Source organism: Rhinoderma darwinii, chromosome 6, assembly GCF_050947455.1.
Source record: "Rhinoderma darwinii isolate aRhiDar2 chromosome 6, aRhiDar2.hap1, whole genome shotgun sequence".
Lineage (NCBI taxonomy): Eukaryota > Metazoa > Chordata > Amphibia > Anura > Rhinodermatidae > Rhinoderma > Rhinoderma darwinii.
Genome location: NC_134692.1, coordinates 43,149,001 through 43,171,470, shown reverse-complemented (window position 1 = coordinate 43,171,470; position 22,470 = coordinate 43,149,001). Strand labels below are relative to the sequence as shown.

At 41.0% G+C, this 22,470-nt stretch overlaps 1 protein-coding gene across 1 annotated transcript; it reads left to right on the top strand.

The window, feature by feature from the left end:
- The first annotated feature begins 4,661 nt into the window (after positions 1-4,661).
- ASB18 (ankyrin repeat and SOCS box containing 18) lies at positions 4,662-11,414 on the top strand. The gene is given in 6 exon segments (XM_075831177.1): positions 4,662-4,736; positions 4,738-4,969; positions 7,302-7,569; positions 8,572-9,070; positions 10,775-10,888; positions 11,223-11,414. Coding segments are annotated over 6 exon segments (1,380 nt in total).
- The last annotated feature ends 11,056 nt before the right edge of the window (positions 11,415-22,470 follow it).

Sequence of the window (22,470 nt, the reverse complement as noted above, 5' to 3'; positions counted from 1 at the left end):
CTTAGAATAGATATGTACTCAATACATAAATAATTTTTTTACGCAAGCCAGCTACGCAAAAGAAAAAATGCTCTCATTATAGTGTCGTGTTTCCCCTAAAATCTGCTGCACCTTGTCACCTGTGCTCTGGTGCCAACTGGCAAATACGGCACTGGGTTGGTCTCAGTAGACCTTTTTGTTATAAGAATCTCCTGATGATAAGCAGATCACAGATTGTGCCGCTGCTGGAAACCCTAGCGATCAGCTGTAATCTCTGAGGAAACCGTGTAAGGTAGTGATGGGTCCGTGGATGGTATAGGGCCCCGTGCAGATTGTTTAACGGGATAAATAGTATGAAAACAAGAGGTAGTTGCAAACTTTAATTCAGGCTGGTGCCAATGGTGCACACGGCCACATGTATACTCAGTTCTTCCCAATATGAGAGGCACAGTCTTTAGTCATGGCTCAGGCAGGCGTATGATGGCTGGAATGCTTAATTCTTGGACAACCCATTTGATGTATCAGCCCCGAAAAAAATATTGGGAAATTCGCTCATGTCTAAATGCAAACCAGACAATTGCCATGACACCTGAAACAAAGTCACAGCATTGCAAGGCAACATGACATAAAATTACAGCGCATAACATTAGCAAACATGGACCCTCTCCATCTTCTGCCACATCTACACTGTCAAGAGGGGTCCTCAATTTTGAGCATGTCTACATTATCTACTGGAAAAACACAGTCAAAGGCAAATCAAACATGCAGGCATTGCTGTTCACGTAAGTACAATAGAATACAGTGGCCGGAGTATAGGCTCTATTACACGGGCCGATAATCTGGCAAAACGAGCGCTCATACTAAAGGCGCAATACAATATTTACAATGCTATGGAGGGATGAAAACGAAAATAACGTATCCTTTAAATGGGGATTTATCCCACACACTTTACAACCGGTTTCAAGGGTTACATTTCACTGTAGCGCCACTGTGCATTATAAATTCAATGAGCCTTCCATGTAATACACCAACGTGCTTGGTCCTCCAGAGCAAGAGGTGCTCTTTGTAGCTGATCTCATTAATAGATGGGGGTACTAAACTTAAATAAGAATTTTCTAATAAGATATTTGAAAATCTTAGTACTCCCTTTAAAGGGTTATTCCCATTATAGACATTTATGGCATATCCACAGAATATGCCATAAATATCTGATGGGTGCTGGTCTGCTTGCTTGCTGCTTGCACACCTGCGTGGACGTCTCCATTTATTTAACACCTAAATGCAGCAGCCAGTGGTCGCCTCACCAGGCAGGACAGGGGACCTCCGTACTTAAAATAGGTGCAGGTTCCAGAGGTCCCAGAGGTGTAACCCGCACATATCAGACATATAGGGCCTATCCAGAACTCTTCTAGTCTTTGTGTCTAATGGAAATATCTGAGCATGAAAGTTAATGTATTGAATATACGTGCAATCCGTCTTTTAATCAGCAGGCAGATCTTTGTAAATAAACAGTTCTGTAAAAAATTATTTTTCCCCCACCCGATTTCTTCTATTTTTACTATTTTTTCACATTTAAATGTTTCAGATCATCCAACTAATGTTAATATAAGGTAGACCACCCACCCCTGGGATGGGACTGTTCCAAGTTTTCTCCATTTGTCCCAGAGCCTTAGCAATGGCTTTGTAACCCTTTCTAGAAAGGTAGATTTTAATGACTGTTTGGCATCTGCATTTGAATCTCTTTAGAACGTGGCATCATGTTCTACTTTTTGAGACCTTTTAGGGTATGTTCACACACACTAATTACGGACGTAATTCGGGCGTTTTTGCCCCCAATTACGTCCGAAAAATGCGCCTCAATAGCGTTGACAAACATCTGCCCATTGAAAGCAATGGGCTGACGTTTGTCTGTTCACACGAGGCGTATATTTACGCTCCGCTGTCAAATGACAGCGCGTAAATAGACGCCCGCGTCAAAGAAGTGACCTGTCACTTCTTGGGGCGTAATTGGAGCCGTTATTCATTGACTCCAATGAAAAGCAGCGCCAATTACGTCCGTAATGGACGCGGCGTTCAAGCGCCTGCACATGCCGTAACGGCTGAAATTACGGGGATGTTTTCTCCTGAAAACATCCCCGTAATTTCGGCCGTTACGGACGCTGCCGTGTGAACATACCGTAAGCCTGATTCTATTTAAGTTATGTTTAGATTCAACAGGTCTGGCAGCAATCATGCCTGGGTATGGCTAGTGAAATTGGACACAATTGTCAATTGAATTTGGGTAATTGGTTGATTTAGTAGCTTAGGGGGCAATTACTTTTTCACATAGGACTGAGCAGCATTTTTCCTTCACTAATTAAAATGTTTACTTGGGTTATCTTCGTATTATATTCAAAGTAGTTTGATGATCTGAAACATTTAAGTGTGACAAATATGCAAAAGTAGGTGAAATTGGCAAATGTTTTTTCACAGCACTTTATGTTAAAACCTATTGATTGAAATACAGTCTGTGAACTTCATGTATTCCAAATACTAATAATTTGTGTCCATCTATTGGCCAGTTTGTCTATGCTTGTATACAGATGTAGCCAAGTGTATCTTGACTCTGATAACTTGCTGCAGCGTGATATCACACACAAAAAGGCCATTGAAAAGTCAAGTTAAAGTTTCTTGCCACTGTGTATTTAATGCGTTAAAAGTCAAGATAAAGATGGTTACATCTGTATACTGTACATAATTGATGTTTCAGCGACGAGCCCTTGAAATCCGCACACTATCTTCTGTTGGAGATCTTCTTTGGCATTTGCTGACAATGATAAATAAGATCTTTTAGGCCATGTTCACACTCTGCATAAAAGCACGCAGCATATTTGTCCTGTGAGCCACAGGGAATCCCGGGAGAAAAAGCGCACCAAAATGTGCTACAGTTTTTCGCCCGGACTGTCCGCTGTGGAAAACTGCTGCAGTAACCGTTCAGCCCAGGAGACCGCTGCAGCATGTGATTGGCTGCAGCGGTGGTCACATGGGATAAAGCATCTTTCCATGAGACCGGCCCTGTGGCGTCATACAGGCCGGCCTCCTGGGATGATGTTTCATCCCATGTGACCGCCGCTACAGTCTGTGATTGGCTGCGGGGATAAAACGGCATCCTAGGAGACTGCGCTGGAGGGAGAACACAGACTTCTGGGTACGTATGTGATTTTTTTTTCCTTCTGAATTGCGTTTTTTGCGGCGGGATCGCTACGAACCCGCCGCAAAAAATTCAACGAATGCTATTTGTTGTGGGATTTAGCTGCCGCAACAAATAAGCAGCGTTTGCGCAAACACAATTGACATGCTGCGGAATAAAATTCCGCCCCGCAGGTACATTTCTGAGCGTTTTTTCTGCTCAGTATTTACGCAGCGTGTGGATGAGATTTATTTTATCTCATCCACTTTGCTGCTACTGTATTTGCTGCGTATTTTTAGCAAAGAAATCCGTTGCAGTAAAACCGCAGTATTTACGCAGCGCGTGAACTGACATTTAAGGGTATGTTCACACTGAGAAAAAGAAGTGGCTGAAAATTACGGAGCTGTTTTCAAGGGAAAACAGCCTCTGATTTCAAGGCGTTTTTGAAGCTAAAAATGAAGCTTTTTTTAAATTGAGGCTTCTTTTGCTGTGTTTTTTGAGGCATGTTTTTATACTGTAAATGAAAAATTAGCTTAAAAAACGCCACAAGAAGTGACATGCTACTTCTTTTTACCAGGAGTTTTTTTTAATTCAGCAGCGTAAAAATACACCTCATGTGAACAGTGTACTTCCCATTGAAATCAATGGGAAACTGTTTTCAGACTTATTTCAAGTGTATTTTAGAGCATAAAACGAGGCTCCTAAATCAGCCTGAAAATAAGCAGTGTGAACATACCCTAAAGGCTATGTAAACCTTTGTATGGCATTTTTTTTTTTTTTCATATAAAAACATCAATCAGTGTGATTTATAAATAGTTTTTATTAAAAATGATTTTAATTTTTTGAGATACAGCTGCTCTGTATTCTCAATAGAGAGCAGCTGTATCGTTCGCTCTGTCCTGAATCCATCAGGTCAGCGGTCTATATGTATTCATAACTTAGATGTGATAGATTACAGGTGGATCCTGCGTGTCAGAGACACAGAGGACCCGCTGATACTAAACAAATCAGGTATGTGGGACTGACGGATTCAGGTCATAGCGAAAGATACAGTTGCTTTGTATAGAGAATACAGAGCAGCTGTATCTCAAAAAGTTAAAATTACTTTTAATAAAAACTATTTATAAAGTTGCACCAATCACACTGACTGACCTTTTTATTTTAAAAAAATGTCATTCAATTGTTTACATAGCTTTTAAGAGCATACACTCGAAATGTGTCTTAATATAAAAAAAAAAAAAATTCTCAGTGGAAGTACCAAACTATGTTTTGAATTGATGCCATGCAGCACCTGACACAACAGCTGAGATAGACGGGCATGTTTTCTGAACTACATCAATTTGGTATGTATCATTCAACGCTGCATAGTGTTTGTATGCTGTTTATTTGTATGTATATTTATAATGTAGCTGAAAAAGAATGTAAGTCTGGGCACAATGCCAATATAATAATCACAAGTAGCTTTGTGTAGTCAGCATGTGACCTGTGCCACTTTGTTAGATTTATCAACCCCATGCCTCACATTCACAAACAGAGCCCTATAAATACTCAGCAGATGGGCTGTCGTGCCGGTGGTAATACAGGGGTGGACTACTGGGATGGACAGTGTGAGGAGCAAAGTTCTGCAGAAGCTGCGGGTCATATCAGAGATGGGCCACCAGCAGCATCCGGCCCCAGAGAACATTTTCCTTGCAGCACTGGAGACTGGAAACCTAAGTCTTGTCCAACTTCTGGGATCCAGGCATGCAAACTGTGTGCTGAATATCAGAGGGGAGGAAATGGGGTATCAGGCACAGACCCCTGCAAGGTTTGGCCTGACAGGTAGGATGGTTTAATGTTTATTGTGTCAATAGTATAGCTGTATATTTTTGAAAATATAGGAGGATTCCTCCAGCTCACCGATATGTATATCCAGACTTGGACTGCGTACAGATCCACGTGGTGGCATACCGTACAAACACAGCAAAAACGGAAGAATAGGATCCATCGCTGTTTCATTAAAAGGAATGATATTCCAACTTTATTTCAGACAAAGAGTAAAATCCACTAGGAGTAAGGGTGGATGCTTCAGCAGTAAGCCTACGCGTTTCAGACAGAACACCTGTGCTTAGTCATGGCATAATGGAATTTCATTCCTTTTAATGAAACAGCGCTGGATCCTATTCTTCCATTTTTACTGTATATTATATGTTTTAGTTGTGGTTGTTTAGTACAGTCTGACAACAGGATCCCGTAACATTAGTACTCCATACCCTTGATGGGTAAATACAAGAAAACAGATGGCAGTCCATACAAGTCCCTCCTATAGAACTTGTTATTTGAGAAACAATAGTACTATGGAATCAATTGTAAACATGAATAGAGGTAAATTATTCCTTTATCCATTCCCTACCATAAAGTTTCCGTAATGAAATGGATCAAGATCACTTCCTAGTACTGATTTTCATCTGTTACACATACTGACCCACAGAAGCAGTTGGTCAGATTTAATTGGAAGCAATATTCATGGATCCTCTAAATTATGGAATATCTTAAGCTGTGAACACCTGAATCCCTAAATTCTAGAAGGCACAAGAAGTGGTCTATTGGTCAATAGTATTTGCATTATGATCATCCTAGTATACAATAACAAATTAAGCTCAGTGTAGTACTAAGGGCTGAATATTCTAGACCTGTCAATTTGTAATATTCTTGTCCATCATTAAATTCAGTTAGGTGATAAATGTTTGATCACTGGGGTCCCCACCACTTGGCCCCTCAGCAATCACTAAAAAATCTGTCCCAAATCCTCCTAAATGCAGTATTTGGATGTTTATGTAACTTGCATGGAGTTGAATGGAATGGCTGTGCACATATTTGACTACCGCTCCATTCAACCTTTGCCTCACCGCAATTGGTGTGGAGGAACGGAGACTCAGAATCCCTGCTATAGTGATTGGTGAGGGTCTTAGTAGTGGGGTCCCCAGTGATCATACAATTATTATCTATTCTGTGGATAGGTGAAAAATGTGTTTGGTGGGAAATACACATTAGAAAAATATCTGCCAAACCCGTTGATTTTTAGTGAAGTGTATAATTGCAGCCCAACAGTCCTCAAAGTATGGCGTCGGAAGAAAGATTTTGGCTTTCAATATGCCAGATCCTCAGTACCTTAAAGAGGCTCTGTCACCAGATTTTGCAACCCCTATCTGCTATTGCAGCAGATAGGCGCTGCAATGTAGATTACAGTAACGTTTTTATTTTTAAAAAACGAGCATTTTTGGCCAAGTTATGAACATTTTTGTATTTATGCAAATGAGGCTTGCAAAAGTCCAAGTGGGCGTGTTTAAAGTAAAAGTCCAAGTGGGCGTGTATTATGTGCGTACATCTGGGCGTTTTTACTACTTTTACTAGCTGGGCGTTCTGACGAGAAGTATCATCCACTTCTCTTCAGAACGCCCAGCTTCTGGCAGTGCAGATCTGTGACGTCACTCACAGGTCCTGCATCGTGTCGGCCACATCGGCACCAGAGGCTACAGTTGATTCTGCAGCAGCATCGGCGTTTGCAGGTAAGTCGATGTAGCTACTTACCTGCAAACGCTGATGCTGCTGGTGACAGAGCCTCTTTAAGTAGTAAGACGCTTCTTGTTATTGAATTAAATATTAAAATGAATTGCACCTCACCGCTACATGCTGGCTTGTATTGTTGCAACTTTCTTTGCTTCTCCGACTTGGAGAAGCAAAGAGACTCCCTACCATACAGGCCAGCACGTGAGGTGTAATTATTTTTAATATTTGTATCACAAAGGCAGAGAGCTCCAAGCACACTTTATATTGTGTTTATGACTTTGCTATCGGTCAACAGGAGACTGACGTCCCGTGTTAGACTCCTATTCAGATAAACTGAAGTTGTTTCAATATTTTATTTTACAATTGAATTAAATATGCATTCCCAACCAGTGCATATTTATAGGGAAATTGAGGGAGATAGCTAGTGGTTAAACAAGCATTCAAACAGCAGCTATCTCATGTGTATGGCCGACTTACATATGCATCTCATGCTCACAACTGGACATCCACTTTAATATCAGCGTCCCCATATTCTGCTAACTTCGGTAACATCATTTGTCCCAGTCATTTTTTCATTATCTATTTTTGTGATTATCTATCCCAGGTTTGTGGACGCTGGAATATACGCAAGAGTTAACATCACCCTTATGCATAACTGCTTCCCATGGTTATACAGAATGTGTCCGATATCTACTGCACCGTCGTGCAGATCCCAATGCTGCACCTGGAGGGCGCTCTCCCCTGCATGAAGCTTGCACTGGAGGACATGATAGTTGTGTCCAACTACTGCTAGAACATGGAGCCAATCCTAACCACTGCAGTGATGATGGTCTTATCCCTCTACATCTCTGTGACATAAAAACCTCTTTGAGGTAGGATGAATACACATTGGGGCAGATTTACTAATATTGTCTGTTTTAGACAGTGTAAACTTAGACCAGGCAGTCAGAAGATACGCCAAATTTATCAAGGTGGTGCACGCTGTTTGATCCATTTGGCGCAACTAGCTAGAAATGCTAGACACTTTTTTCTTTCTTATACCACCTCTTGGTAGGCTTAGTTAATGTCCATATTTTGGTGCAATTTTGGCACATGGCATCACTTTTTAAGCCCTGGGGCCTGAGGGGCAAATAGGTCCCTCTGCCACATAAGAATATACCAGTATTTAAAATGGCACATGGTAGATAGGGGGCCCTGTTGAAGATTTTACATTTGGGCCCTTGAGCTTTAAGTTAATACTTTGCAATTATTTGTATGAAAAATAATCTGCTTTTTATAAATGCCATTATTAATTTTGCCATCACTTGAGAAAGGATATTACTGATTGTAACTATTCTTGAATTTCCAATAAGAAATTAATAAACTTGGCAAATATTGGTTAAAAACATCCTACTGGTTTGTGTCTACAACTTCTTTGCCAACCTATGTATGCGTCTCCATGGTTACAGACCACAAGCCAACCCTGTGTAGTCTGATTCTGCAGTCATATTCCCTTCCATCTGCCCACAGGTTAGAATGAAGTAGGACGAAAAGCATATCCTAGGGGACAGGTTTTTCCCTAGGACCGGAAACCTAGAATGAGAAAAAAATAAACAGAATGCAAACACATTCTTATTTGTCAGTATGTAAAGCTTTTTGTCTTCCACATTTTAGTTAAGGCGGTAGGGAAAATGTATACTAACCGCTATAGTACTGGAAGGAGGAGAATAGATGCCTTGTAGTTTTTATTTCTTTTCCTTTTTGTTATATTTTAACTCGAGCATCCCTTTGAGTGCATTTCCTATTATCTGTATCAAACTGTCAGTGCCCATTAACTCTTCCATTGATCATGTGAAGGTAAAGTTCAGTTTGTCATTATTTATATTTTGTCCTAGATGTGCGGAGTTGCTCCTACAGCAGGGGGCCCATGTGAATCACACCACAGAAGTAATGCAGGAAACACCACTCCACATTGCAGCACGGCTAGGTCTTTTGGGCCATATGAGATTATACCTACGGTGTGGAGCAGACATCAATGCTAAGAACATTGATGGTGAGACTCCTTTGATTACAGCTTGTGGTGGAAAAGGTGGCAATGAGGATACCTGCCTGCAACTTTGCAGCCTTCTTCTAGAAAATGGTGCAGACCCAGAAGCTCAAGACCAGCAAGAAAGAAGAGCTTTACACCATGCCTGCAGAACAGTCGAACACCATATGGTGGAGTTGCTTCTGAATTATGATGTGGATGTCAATGCTGCTGATTATAATGGAGTTCTGCCACTAAGCTGTGTATTACAAAATGGTGAGCTGTACCAAGGCAAGAAACCACATTGTACTGTACGCACCTTGCTTAACCACGGAGCCCGATGTGTGTGTCCTGAAGCTTTTGGAAAGGTAAGTGATGTATACACTAAATGGCCGCTTTATTAGACACCTGCCCTTTCACTGGTGGAGCTTCCCTGTATGGAATCAGACACGTGTCAATGGAAAGCACCACAAAATCAAGTGAGCAAGATTTCTGTGGATCAGTTTTAGTATGAATCCTCATTAGAATGGGAAAATCTAGCAATCTGAGTGACTTTGAACGAGACACGGTCATCAGGGCTAGTATTTAAAGAACTGGCAACTTTGTGGGGTTTCCTCATGCAAACAGTGTCGAGAGTATACCGAGAATGGTGTGATCGAGGAAAAACAGCCAGAGAAATGGGATCCTGTTGATGTCAACAATTTGTTGACGAAAGGGATCAGAGGAGGATGCCAAGAATCGTTCTGACAAACAGGCAGGGAACAGCCATACTAATTGCAGTCAAATACAATGCTGGTGCTCCAAATAATGTGTCTGAACTCACTCGTCATTCCTTAGCACTGATGGGCTATAACAGCAGATGACCACTTCGAGTGCCATGGCTGTCTACGGAAAGATAAAGGCAAGACATCAGTGGGCAAAAGAAAATTGGATCTCTGAGCAGTGGAAAAACATCGCCTGGTCAGATGAATCCAGATTTCTGTTGCACCATGCTGATGGGAGGGTCAGAATTTGGTGCAAGCAGCATGAGATCCTAGTGATCAATTGCACACAGGTCTATTGGGCTCTGTGCCCCTTTTGTCCTAATACAGAAAGTAAGATATTTCCAGGTCATGTTGACATGTCTCTGTGGAAATCAATATGACTGTAATGTGCAAATGCAATGGCTTCTTTGTTCTAGCGATTGTAAAGAAAAGAAAATTAAAAAAAGAGGGATACTGTAGGCGCTGCTTGGTTGATAAAAGTTGGTTTATCTGCCTGAAGTTGGTTATCTGCCTGAGGAAGACGCCAGTCCGGCGTTGAAACGCGTAGCAATCTGTTTACCTTGCTTTATGCAATAAACCAACTTTTATCAACCAAGCAGCGCCTACAGTATCCCTCTTTTTTCTTTTCTTTTCTTTACAATTTTCATCAAGGCAACTCCTTTAGGTGTTTGCGTTTGGGGATCGGCAGCAGCTTGCACCTCTTTGCATTTACCTGCCAGTATTTGCAATTTGGAAAAGGAAGCACATATTTTGTTTCCCTGGAAAAACAAACCTCTTCTGGCGCCGTGTCCTTTTCTCTTTTATCTATCATTGTTCTAGCGATTGGTAGAGGTCGTAGTTAAAGTACCCTACAGAAAATCTGGGGAGAAGGGGGTGATAAGGATACCAGCCTGCAACCTTAACAGTTTAATGGGGAATGTTAGAGGTTTTACGATGATTTGTGACTTTAATTTTTGTACTTTGTCTTTATTGCACAGTTACTGTACCATGACATTTTAATTTTAAAGGGGTATTCACAACTCACACATTTATAGCTGGATATATATGACAGGTGCAGGTCTGCACATTCTGTCATTCTCCACATAGGTGTGGGTACCAGAGGTGGGACACACACTTATTACACATTTATGGCATATCCTGTGGATATGCTATAAATGTATTAGTTGGAAATACCTCTTTAACAATAGAAATTATTAACAATTATACAAATATGACAATCAGGGCAACAGTAGGAGGAAACTGATCACCAAAATACATTTTTAGTTATAACTATTGATATTTAAGACAACTATACCTAATGCTTTATAGGTTCTGCGTTGCTGTTCTGGACTCCCTGAAGTAATTGCGCTACTTTACAACTCATACTTAAACCTTCAAGTTTGCTCCAAATGGAGACAAGATATCCCCGAGGATGTGTTTCAGGTAAGAATCATTTGAGATAACTGCTGATCATGCAATCTAACTTGCAGCATTATATACCTCAATTTGCGATCACTAGTACCATTCTCTCCCTGATCTGCTTAGTCACCACCAGTTTTTCTGTGTCACCTGTAGTGCCCAGTTTAGGGCTTTATGCATGGAGCCATAGGCACCCCATGTGCTGCGGCATGGTGCCTTTGTGTGGAACCATATTAAGGTGGTTAATATTTGGAGGCTGACAAAAAAAGCTTTTACAATTGGCTCTATTGCAATAGGTAAAATAACCAGCTCCGATCATGTCCTAGTTTTCTCATACTAAGTTTTTTACTTCTTCTAGACTCATCTTTCCTTCTACACAACATTCTTCAATGTCTCTGGAAGCGTGCGATCCCTGCAGCACTTGTGCAGATTTACACTCCGCAAACATTTTGGTAGTCAGTGTTATCTTATCATTCCTTTACTACCAGTCCCTACAGTTATTAAAGACTATCTTCTACTTGCCACTGAACAGAGCTCCTGCCTGCTCTGAACCACTATGTTGCCTCTAGACCACCTTCTGTAAATGTAAGGACCTGGAAGATTATTTCTACATATACTGGTCAATATTTTTTATTTTTCTATTGATTGTCTTTATCTTCTTTTATGAGGCTTATGAAATGTATCATTCAAGTTAATGTGAATCTAAAATATCCTTACTCTGATAGAAAGGAACTATTGCATTGATGGGAATAGGCAGCTTAACAATTCACATTTGTAAATAAATATACAGTGAAATGTCTTTAAACGAACATCCAATAGGACAGAAAAGTCTGATAATCTGGCACATATTTCCAGCCTAGAAATTTAATATTTAGTAACATTTAAAAAAACCTTAAAGCAGAAGACTAATCAGAGATAACTCACTAGCAACTTCTGAAAAAAGTTATAGTAGCTGGCTTTGTGTTATCATTTTATTGGGCTTTCTTCATGCTTTTTTATACTTTCCTATGACTGTCTGATAATCTTGAATATAATACCTTTTGGATATCTTATTTTGGCACCTATCATGTCCTATAGATTTTGGATTAATATATATATATAGTTTTCTGTATTTTATGACTTTATGTCTATGGTGAGATTAATCTGATTTTACGTGTTCATGTACATGATCCAACCAAAAAAGTCTATGAAAACAGCCAATGTATTCCAGTGTTCCCTGTTCTAATTATATATATAATTAAACAGCCTGTTTTGAAGAATGTCAATTGCGCAGATTATAATTTCCCATTTTGGGTACAGCCTCTGTGTGTTGGTATACCAGTGCTTACAGTATCCACCCTTGCACTATCCATTTCCTAGCAATGGATTGTCTCCTTCTACTTCTTCAAAATATCTCAATAGGCAAATCAAGGAAAAGGATATGACGTTAACTGACCAAAAACTACATTTAAGGAAACCTCCACACTTCTTGTATAAGAATTTTGACCACTCACGTACTCTTTGGACAATTTGGCTCTTTAGTTATGTAACCCTTTCATATACAAACAGGATTATGGTCTTTAGGGGCACTTCAGAAGCCACGTGTCATAAATTGTCCTATTGGTTCTACATCCTTCTGCTTTTAAACATCTAATTTGAAGGATAACCTTTTCATAAGCTACTCATTAAAAATGTATTGATTTTTTTATATACATTGTGATATGTAACATTTTGTACAACAGCAAAATAAAGCCTGTATTCCTGAGGCAACATTGTACAGTAGTTCTTTTACCTTTGCTGCAATGGCACAACCTTGCTCTAAGTGTGTTACAGACTAAGACAAACTGCACAATACCCTTTCAATAACTTAAAGATGTCGGGCCTTTCACCAACAATTGTGTAGGAGGTGAAACATAGGTCAAATATTTATTAGCCTCTATAACTGTACAAGTACCTTGTTCAAGAACGCATGGGCTTGATATTTGTTGAATCAGATGAGCTGTATATCCTCAGCGTCAATATGTTACATTGAGCTACCTAAAAAATATACCTAGGGGTTTAGAAACCTGCCAAGACAGGTGCACCTTCAATTATGATCATCCTAAAGTTTCCCTTAAAGGGATTTTTCTATTTCGGACAGTTATGGATATCTATAAGCGTGATCAGCTGTGTATGTACAGTAAATCCCATAAAAGTAAATGGGAGTTTTACTCTCTGCCTGGATGCGGCAGCTTTCTTCTGCCTCACCAGGTGGGAAAGGGGTCAGGGGGCCCCCATTCTCCAGATAGATGCGGGTTCCAGACATGGACTGTGGATATAGCATAGATGTCTGAGATGGGAATACCCCAGTAAAATAAATCATAAGGCCATTTTTTGTTTCAAAAAGTATTTATTGAAGGTATGCAAACAGGAGATATTATTATGAAGTAACAGCATCAAACACCATGCAGGACGTGGTGGAGAAAAAAGGTAAAGGGAGAGGAACGGGAGGGGGAAACAAGGGCATAATGTACATCCAGTTACAAATGAGGAACTACAACAAGAGTAGATAACAAATACGATCGGTACTAGGCTAAAAAAAAAAAAGGCCACATTTACAAGTATGAAAATTGCTATGTTAATTCTCCAAGAGAATGGTGGTGAGATCATATCATAGGGTGATCTATCGCAGAAAACAAACATTACAAGGTTATACAATATTGAACATCTGGTGTGTGGGAGGAGGAGAACCATGGGTCCCAAACCCTGCAATATGATTCAAGGGAATAATTTCTAATGGCATCTAATTTTTCATAAATCGCAATGCAGATTTTTAGTTCAATTATCGCATTGTAGTCCAAGGTAAGAGAGCGCCACCTGGAGGCAATGTAAATTTGGTTGGCTAGAAATATAAACAGGGGGAGTTTGAATTTAGCATTAGGCAGTCTAAGTGGTTTCAGACCTAGCAGGTAAATAGACAACCGTGTATGGACTGTAAGCTGGCAAATATCAGAGATTAGTTCACAAATTCGAGTCACATTCGAGCCACTATAGGGCAAGACCATCATATATGATACATGGTCCCTTCAGCAGTATATCCTCTAAAGAAACAGGGAACAACGTCAGGGTAAATAGAGTGTAAACGAGCAGGGACCAAATAAGTTCTATGCAAGATCTTGATTGAGGTCTCGGCTAAGGAATACTGCCAGCTACCTTTACTAATGATCTCACAGCATTGTTGTCACTTGTCTATAGAAAGGGTGGAACCCATGTCCTCCTCCCACTTCAGCATGAACACCTTGAAGAAGAGTATTAAACAAATTAAACAAAGTTGAAAGTAAACCTATACGGGAGGGAAAGTGAATAATAAACCTTTCTGTAGAGATGTACTCTACTGGGTTATTGGTTGGGATGAATGACTGAAGGAAGGAGAAATTCTGATTTATGGCAAAATGTTCTGATGTTGGTGGATGAAAAGCAGAAGTAAATTGGGTATATGTCATCAGTCTACCCTGTGTTAGGAATTCATGAACCCTAGTCATTTTCTGGGTGTGCCACCAACTATATGTAGTATAGGATAATCACGGCACTCTCTTCAGGAAATTAATGCATAAAGTGATTTATTGAATTCCCAATTCGACAATGATTTCATTCAGGTCAAGAGTAAAATTCATATATGTAAAGCGACAAATATAAGAGACGTTTCGGTCCTCCCGGACCTTACTCTCTGGGTCAGTCATAATTTATCTCTGTTCTACAATTCTTCTCTGTGGCTTCTCTGCTTTATTACAATTAATCACCTAAAATATACAGAGTAACTTATTAGAGCAACCCCAAGAAATTGGTTAATTATGAGACCATAGATCAATGTAGACTAGTTTCTATTACGTTAAGTGTCATCTGGAATTTTATTCTTTTTTATACTATTTTATGTTGTGTTTTGTCATTTGATTTATGTTTATACCCCTATTTATACTACTGTTTTTCCCCATTTCCCGACTATCACTAAACCTATTACACAGCCCCTCTTTAGTGCTCGGTCATTAATATTCTTCTTTTCATTTGCAGCAACTTGGAGAGTAAGGTCTGGTAGGACCGAAACATCCCTTATATTTGTCTCTTTACACATATGAATTTTACTCTTGACCTGTATGAAATCATTGTCGAATTGTGAATTCAATAAATCACTTTATGCATGAATTTCGTTAATAGAGTGTCGTGATTATCCTATACTATTGAAGTGGGTAGCCCTGTTCATCAGGCACCTCACTCTTACTTCTTGAGTGCATCCTATATTCTATATATTAACCAACTATATGTAGTCTTACACAACCCTGGTGGAACAAGGGGTTACCACACATAGAGGTGGCTGGGGAAATGCGGGATTTGAGACCTTGCTTGAATCGCACTGTGCGCCAGTGAAGAAATGGGACAAAAGGGATAGGTTTCTCAATGTATTATGTAGCATCGAAGGCATCCAAATTAGGGCTTCCAAGGAAAAAGGAGTAAATAAATCAAATTCAAGGGAGACCCAGAGAGCGGCTTGAGTGGGAGGGCGGTGCGTTAATAGTAACAGGGCTACCCGAGCAGCTTTATAATTGGCAATGTTCTGGACCAATAAACCTCCAGCTCGCTTGTGGATAAACATAGTCCTCCTCGTAATCCGTGGTCCACACAAATCGAAAGATGTCTTTCTGAAGGACTTAGAGATCCCTGAATGGAACTGGGAGAGGGGATCTGGATCGGGATCTAAATGAATACAGGAGTCGGGAAGGGTGACCATCTTAACTGTGTGAATTCTACCCATCCATGATAATGTAATTTGTTGCATTTAAGGAGATCCCACCGTATAGATCTATGCATAGGGGATAATTATGCTTGTATACGGTATCTAGGGAGTGGGGTACGGGGTACACCTAAGTACAGTAGAAATCGTTTTTTAGTGTGGGACCTAAAATTCATACGTTTTTGTACTTGTGGGAAAATATACAGTATAAGGCTACAGATTTGGAATGGTTTATTTGGAAACCCAAGACCGTGGAGATGGAATCCAGCTCATGTATCAAGTTAGGAAGGGATGCGAGGGGTTTGGTAAGGGAAAAAAATCAGATTATCCGCAAAGAGGATTCTCTCGAAGTATAATGGCTAAAGGCTCTATGGCCAAAGCGAACAAAGCAGGTGAGAGAGAACAACCTTGCCTAGTACCTCAATGAATATGAATGGGACGGTACACAGAGGCTGGAAGCTTAAGGTAAGCCTCTGGGGCTGTATGAACAGATCTTATTGCCTGAAGGAAGAATCCCGCATTCCCTATACTCTCCAGGACCCAAAATAGAAATTCCCATGAAAGGCTGTCAAAGGCCTTTTCATTGTCAAGAGCCAAAAGAAGCATTTGTGTGGCTGATGAGTTAGCAGAATGAATGATATTTAAGATTTTCTTAATATTGTCTGGGGCCTCTCGACTTGGGATAAAGCCAACCTGGTCCTTATGCACCAGACTAGGAACAAACCTATTCCACAAGATAGTAAGAATTTATGTAAATATTTTAGTGTTAATGTTAAGGAATGAAATGTGCCTGTAATTAGAAGGCATCAGGGGATCCTTCCGTGGTTTAGGTATAACTGTAATCATGGCAGAAAGAAATTCAGCAGGCATTGGTAGACCTAGCATCATAGCTGTTGACAGAATTTTTTGTAGTAAAGGCCATCGGGGACCAGGGCTTTACCTAACTTCAAGTTTTTAATGGTGAGCTTAAGTTCTTCAACCGTGACCTCGTCATTAAGAACCCGAAGGGCTTCAGGATTGATACGAGGGAGATTGATATTGGCAAGGAAAGCCCTCACCGCAGTCTCGGAAGGTGGTTTGGGGTTGGATTATAGTTTTTGATAGAAGGAATAGAACGCATCATATAAACGGTTTGGGTTAGAGGTGGTTTGGCCCCGGGAGGGCTTGTAACGGAAGACATGATTAACACATAATGCCATTTTAAGATTCTAAATTCTGTGCTGATTAACTTCTGAATATCTCTTTACAGCAATCGGAGCTTTGTTTTTTCTGATACAGTGCTCCAAATCCTCACAGTAATGACACCCCATGCTCCACCCAACATCACAAGGCCAGACTGCATCCTGCAAAACTCCTATCATCCATGAGGATGTGTCAGTACTGTGTGTGTGGTACACTTAGAAGGTGCTAGGCAGATCTAATAGTATGTTTGTAACTAAACGGTTGTTAGGTAGCATGGTGCACTACACGTAACCATGTGACTGCCACCTTACGGAAGTCTTATCTGTCTGCAATTATAACAGTAAGCAGTCCCCACTCCTGAATAGTAGATGTGCGAACTGATGTTCATCAGTATTTTGCACGGGTGCGACCTCCCCCATGTGGTTTGTCACATCCTACTGGGAACTGGTTTTTCACCTGTTCTTGTATCAGTAAGTATGAACTCTTTCTATAATTTTAGGGCCATCAAGCCCAAGCAATTTCTTTTTGGTTAATGAAAGTCTTATCAACTCAAGTTTCCCATAATCACCCTTGTCCCCAATCAGTGGTGAAAAAGTATGTATCAACCTCTTTTGTAATGGTAATAAAGAGTTCCCAAATAATACTCAACCATTCAATGCACAACTAATACTGCCCTGTGGAATCAAATAATGCTACTATACAGTGCCCAAGAAATACAAACAAACAGTATCCAAACAATTGCTTGTCAAACTGGGTATATATTTTGGGGGTAGTGCGATGAATCCCCTAAGGCAATTCCCCCCTTTGTCCATTCTTCAATCTGGACCTTCAAGGTGGGCTTCAAGATTTGTGTTCACAATCCAGATTTTAATGATTGCGTCACGCACCATGACATGGAAAGCTGAAGAAAGTGAACCCTCTGTGTGATGATTGGATTAATGCTAGCTAATCTGAGATGTGAAATCTATGGGATTATCTGGTTTTCACCCTTGACCTCCTTACGGGCGAAATCTCCAGGTCATGTTCCTCAGAGTAGCTTCTGATCAGTGACAGCTGGCTGTAGCGAATGTAGTCAGACATGAACTGAAGTCAAACCAACAAGTTAAGAATGTGATACTAGGGAGTGGACAGAAGCGTAGTTGAAGAACAGAGCATGGCCCTGTGTTAGAGCCTGGACCCACTAGGGGATCCTCTGGTACTCTGCTGGGCCAGTCAAACCCTGATCACTGAATAGAGTATTAGCATATAACCTGTAGAAGGCCCAGTATATAAGTGTATTATTATTGTGATATGCATTGCTAAGTCTGTGTTCACATACCATTTATTTTTATGTTAAGTATATATATATATATATATATATATATATATATATATATATATATATATATATATATATATATGCTGAAGTAATCCGTAGGTTTTATTAGGGAAGCACAGTGACTCAGTGGTTACACTGCTGCCTCAGAGTACTGGTCTCAAATCCAACCAAGGGCAACATCTGCATGGAGTTTGTACTGTTTGCTCTCCATGTGTTTGTGTGGGTTTCCTCCCACACAAACAAAATATACAGACAACTGGGGTATTTCGATTGTGGACAGCGAGTGAGGACAACTTCTATACAGCACTGCAGAATATATTGTCATAATATAAGTACCGTATAGGATCCAACATATGCCGATACTGTCCTTTTGGCATAAGTCGAAGCCGTATCGGCATACCATTTTTAACTGTATTCAATAGCGTAGTCAACTAAGCTATTCGATACAAATGCATCGCGTAAAAAAAAAAAACCTATTATACCATGCGGTATATGTATTTTTAGAATAGGAGTCAGTAGCATACAATGCAATACGTAGGAGGCTTCCGTTGGAGGTACACGTCAGGGGTATATCTCCCAACATATATCTGTGCAAACAAAGTGTGAACAGAAAACTTCAAAGACCCTCAGAAGAAGGCTCTTCTGCAAAAAAAAAAGCTGAAACACCCGTCAGGATGGATGCATCTCTTGTGGTTCTGTGAACATGGGTTATATACATTTATATTTTTGCCTGATAGAATGATGATCCTGACTATCTGAATACTTCTGCACTTTATTACATTATCTAGCCTAAAACTTTGGTCATTGGGGATATCTTGTCATGCTTTTCATATGGAATACATTATGTATTAGTACAACTACTGTTTGGCCTTCTGTTTGTATTGTCAGACTCATTCTTAAATATTTTTTAGTGTATAACAAATAAAGCATGGAACTTATTTGCATTAGAACTAATTGGTGAATCACGTCTCGCGTTTGTTTTCCTTTGGGTTTAAAGGGAATGTGTCGCTAGAAAAATTTTATTTTTATTTTTAGTTAAACAGTTAGTGTATAAATGATTAAGCATTGTTCTAATTTTTTTAATTTTTTCACGAGTCAGGAAATATTATAAATTAAATTCTAATTTATAACATTTCCCAGTGCTGGTCACTAGATGGAGCAATTTCCAAAATTGCAGCATTGGCATGTGGTAAAGCAACCACATTGCTTTATGCTGCAAAATTTGAGAAGACAAACTCGCTCTAGTGAGCTCACAGAATCCCCCCTCCTTTATCCTGGCTAGTGCCAGGAGAAAGGAGGGGATTGAACGTTCAAACCTCCTACACTGTGTGTCGCCATTTTTTGAGCGAACACACAGTGTAGTAGGTTTACATACAGTAGTAATCACACACTAAAACACGTACATACACAGAAATAACTTACCTGCTCCTGCCGCCGCCGCTCTCTCCGGTCCATCCGCTATGTCAGGGATTTCTCAAGTCTCCTCCCTGTTTTGTTTCTTTTGCGGATCTGTAAATACGGATGCACTACGGACCATAATTATGGATACCGTCCTGTATTTGCGGATGACTTGCGGATGACTATGGATCCGTATTTGCGGACAGTAAAAATCCTTATGGTCGTGTGCATGAGGCTTTAGGCCCCCTGCACGCGGCCGTAATCCCGGTTCGTGATTACAGCTACAGCCGGCCGCAGACAGTCACCCGCATTTGCAGGCCATGCTCCCGTTATAAAGTATGGCAGCACGGTCCGCAAAATTAAAAAATAGGACATGTCCTATTTTTGCAGAGCCCTTCTACGGCCTGGACACCTTCCCGTAAATATACGGAAAGGTGTCCGGGAGCAAAAGAAACAAATGGGTCCGTACTTTGATCCGCAATTATGGTCCGTAATTGTGGATCAAAATTACGGCCGTGTGCATGTGGCCTTACATGTTTATTGGCATATACACCTACTCTAGCCAGGTGCATGGCACCGGCACCAGTGTGTGTACAGCAGGGGCATTGCTAGGGTCTTAAAAGATCAGGCACACAAGCACCAATACATATATTTACTCCCCCAACCCCCTGAAAAATAAATAAATTTTTACATATATAACGGAGATAGCATATCTATAAGACTAAGGGTATGTTCACACTGAGTTTTTTGACTAGTTTTTTGACGCGGAAACCGCGACGCAAAACTCGTCAAAAAACGTCTGAAAATGCCTCCCATTGTTTTCAATGGGAGGCGGAGGCGGTTTTCTCCCAAACAAGGGTCATGCCCGATCTTCGGGCGTTTACGCCTCGGACCTCCCATTGACATCAATGGCCACGGGCGAAAAACTCTGCGAAAATCGGAATTTTGAGGCAGATTTTCCGCCTGCAAAAAAACTCAGTGTGAACCCAGCCTTAGGCTATGTTCACACGGAGTATTTTGGGGGAGGAATATCTGCCTCAAAATTCCGTTTGGGACTTTGAGGCAGATTTTCCTCTCCCTGCACGGCATAAAACAGCGCGAAATACGCTTTCTCTGCCTCCCATTGAAGTCAATGGGAGGTCAGAGGCGGAAGCGCCCGAAGATAGGGCATGTCGCTTCTTTTTCCCGCGAGGCAGTTTTACTGCTCGCGGGAAAAAGACGCCAACTCCTCCCATTGAAATCAATGGGAGGCGTTCTCGGGCTGTTTTTGCCGAGTTTTGCGACGCGGTTTCCGCGTCAAAAAACTCTGCAAAATACTCAGTGTGAACATCCCCTTAGGCTCCTATAGCTACACCGCTGGATAGAATTGGATGCATTGTCTCACCAGACAGTATAACACATGATAGGCTTAGATACATGGCCCCAGCAGACAGTATCAGACATGACAGACTTAGGGCTCATTCAGACGAGCGTGATTCTCGTCCATGTGTTGTGCGTTGAAGCAACGCACAGCACACGGACCCATTCATTTCAATGTGGTCATTCACAGATGCGTGAGTTTTCACACAGCGAGTCTCCATTGCGTGAAACTCACTGCATCTCCTATATTGGTGTATTTCACGCACCTAGTCGCCCATTGGAGTCAATGGGTGCGTGAAAACCATGGACAGCACACGGACGACATCCGTGTGCTGTCCGTGTTTTACGCATCAATTACACTGAAATAAAAAGTGCTTGCGAGTGAGTGAAAAACACATGCCACACACGAAGCACACTGATGCAAAACGCAACGCACATGACCAGATTTACGCACTTTTTTTACGCACATAAATCTGCCACGCTCGTGTGAATGTAGCATTACATACAGGGCCCCAGCAGTAAGTATCCTTGTACTAACCCACAGGGGCAAATTTTGCATTTCTGGGGCCCCTAACACTAACCCCTATTATTACCCTGGTACCCACCGCCACCAGGGGTACTGGGAAGAGCTGGGTACGATCCATTACCCGACCTTCTGTAGTGCAGGGAGTGTACTGGGGCGGCCGCAGGCTGGTATTATTAGTCTGGGAAAGGCCAAAAACAGTGGCCCTTCCCACCCTGGTAATTCTAGCCTGCTGCTGTTGTGTTGTATCTGGCTGGTTAAAAAAAGGGTGGGGTCCCCCCCATTTTTGATAACCAGCCAGATACAACACAGCAGCAGCCTAGCATTACCAGGGTGAGAAGAAGGGTCACTGTTTTTGTCCTTTCCCAGCCTAATAATACCAGCCTGAGGCCGCTCCGGTGCTCGGCCATCACTAGAGATGGTCGGGTACTGGATCGTACCCAGCTTTTCCCGGTACCCCTGGTAGCGGTAGGTACCGGTATAATAATGGGGGTTAGTGTTAGCCTCTGCACTGGCTAACATTAAGCCCTGCCTTAGTAATGGACGCTGTGAATCAGCCAGCAGCCATTACTAAGGCGGTAGTAATGAAGTTTAAAAGAAAATACAAAGACATAGAAAAAATATATTTTATTGAAATAAAAAAAAACACACAACCCTCATTAACAATTTTTTTGAAAAGAAAAAAAGCCGTCATCGAAGTAATCCTCGAATCCGACAAAGTCCAACGACCAAGCCTGTAAAGAAACACAAACACAACAAAAAAACAAGGCAGGCTTAGATACAGGACCCTAGCAGACAGTAATCTTATACTGTATAAGATTACTGTCTGCTGGTGTCCTGTATCTAAGCCTGCCTTGTGGTAAGCTTAGATACATGGTCAAACAGACAGCATCACACATGGGCTTAGATACAGAGCCCATGTGTGATACTGTCTGTTGGACCCTGTATACCCTGTATCTAAGCCTACCACATGTTAGGCTTAGATACAGGGCCCCAGCAGACAGTAATCTTATACAGTATAAGATTACTGTCTGCTGGGGTCCTGTATCTAAGCCTGCCTTGTGGTAAGCTTAGGTACATGG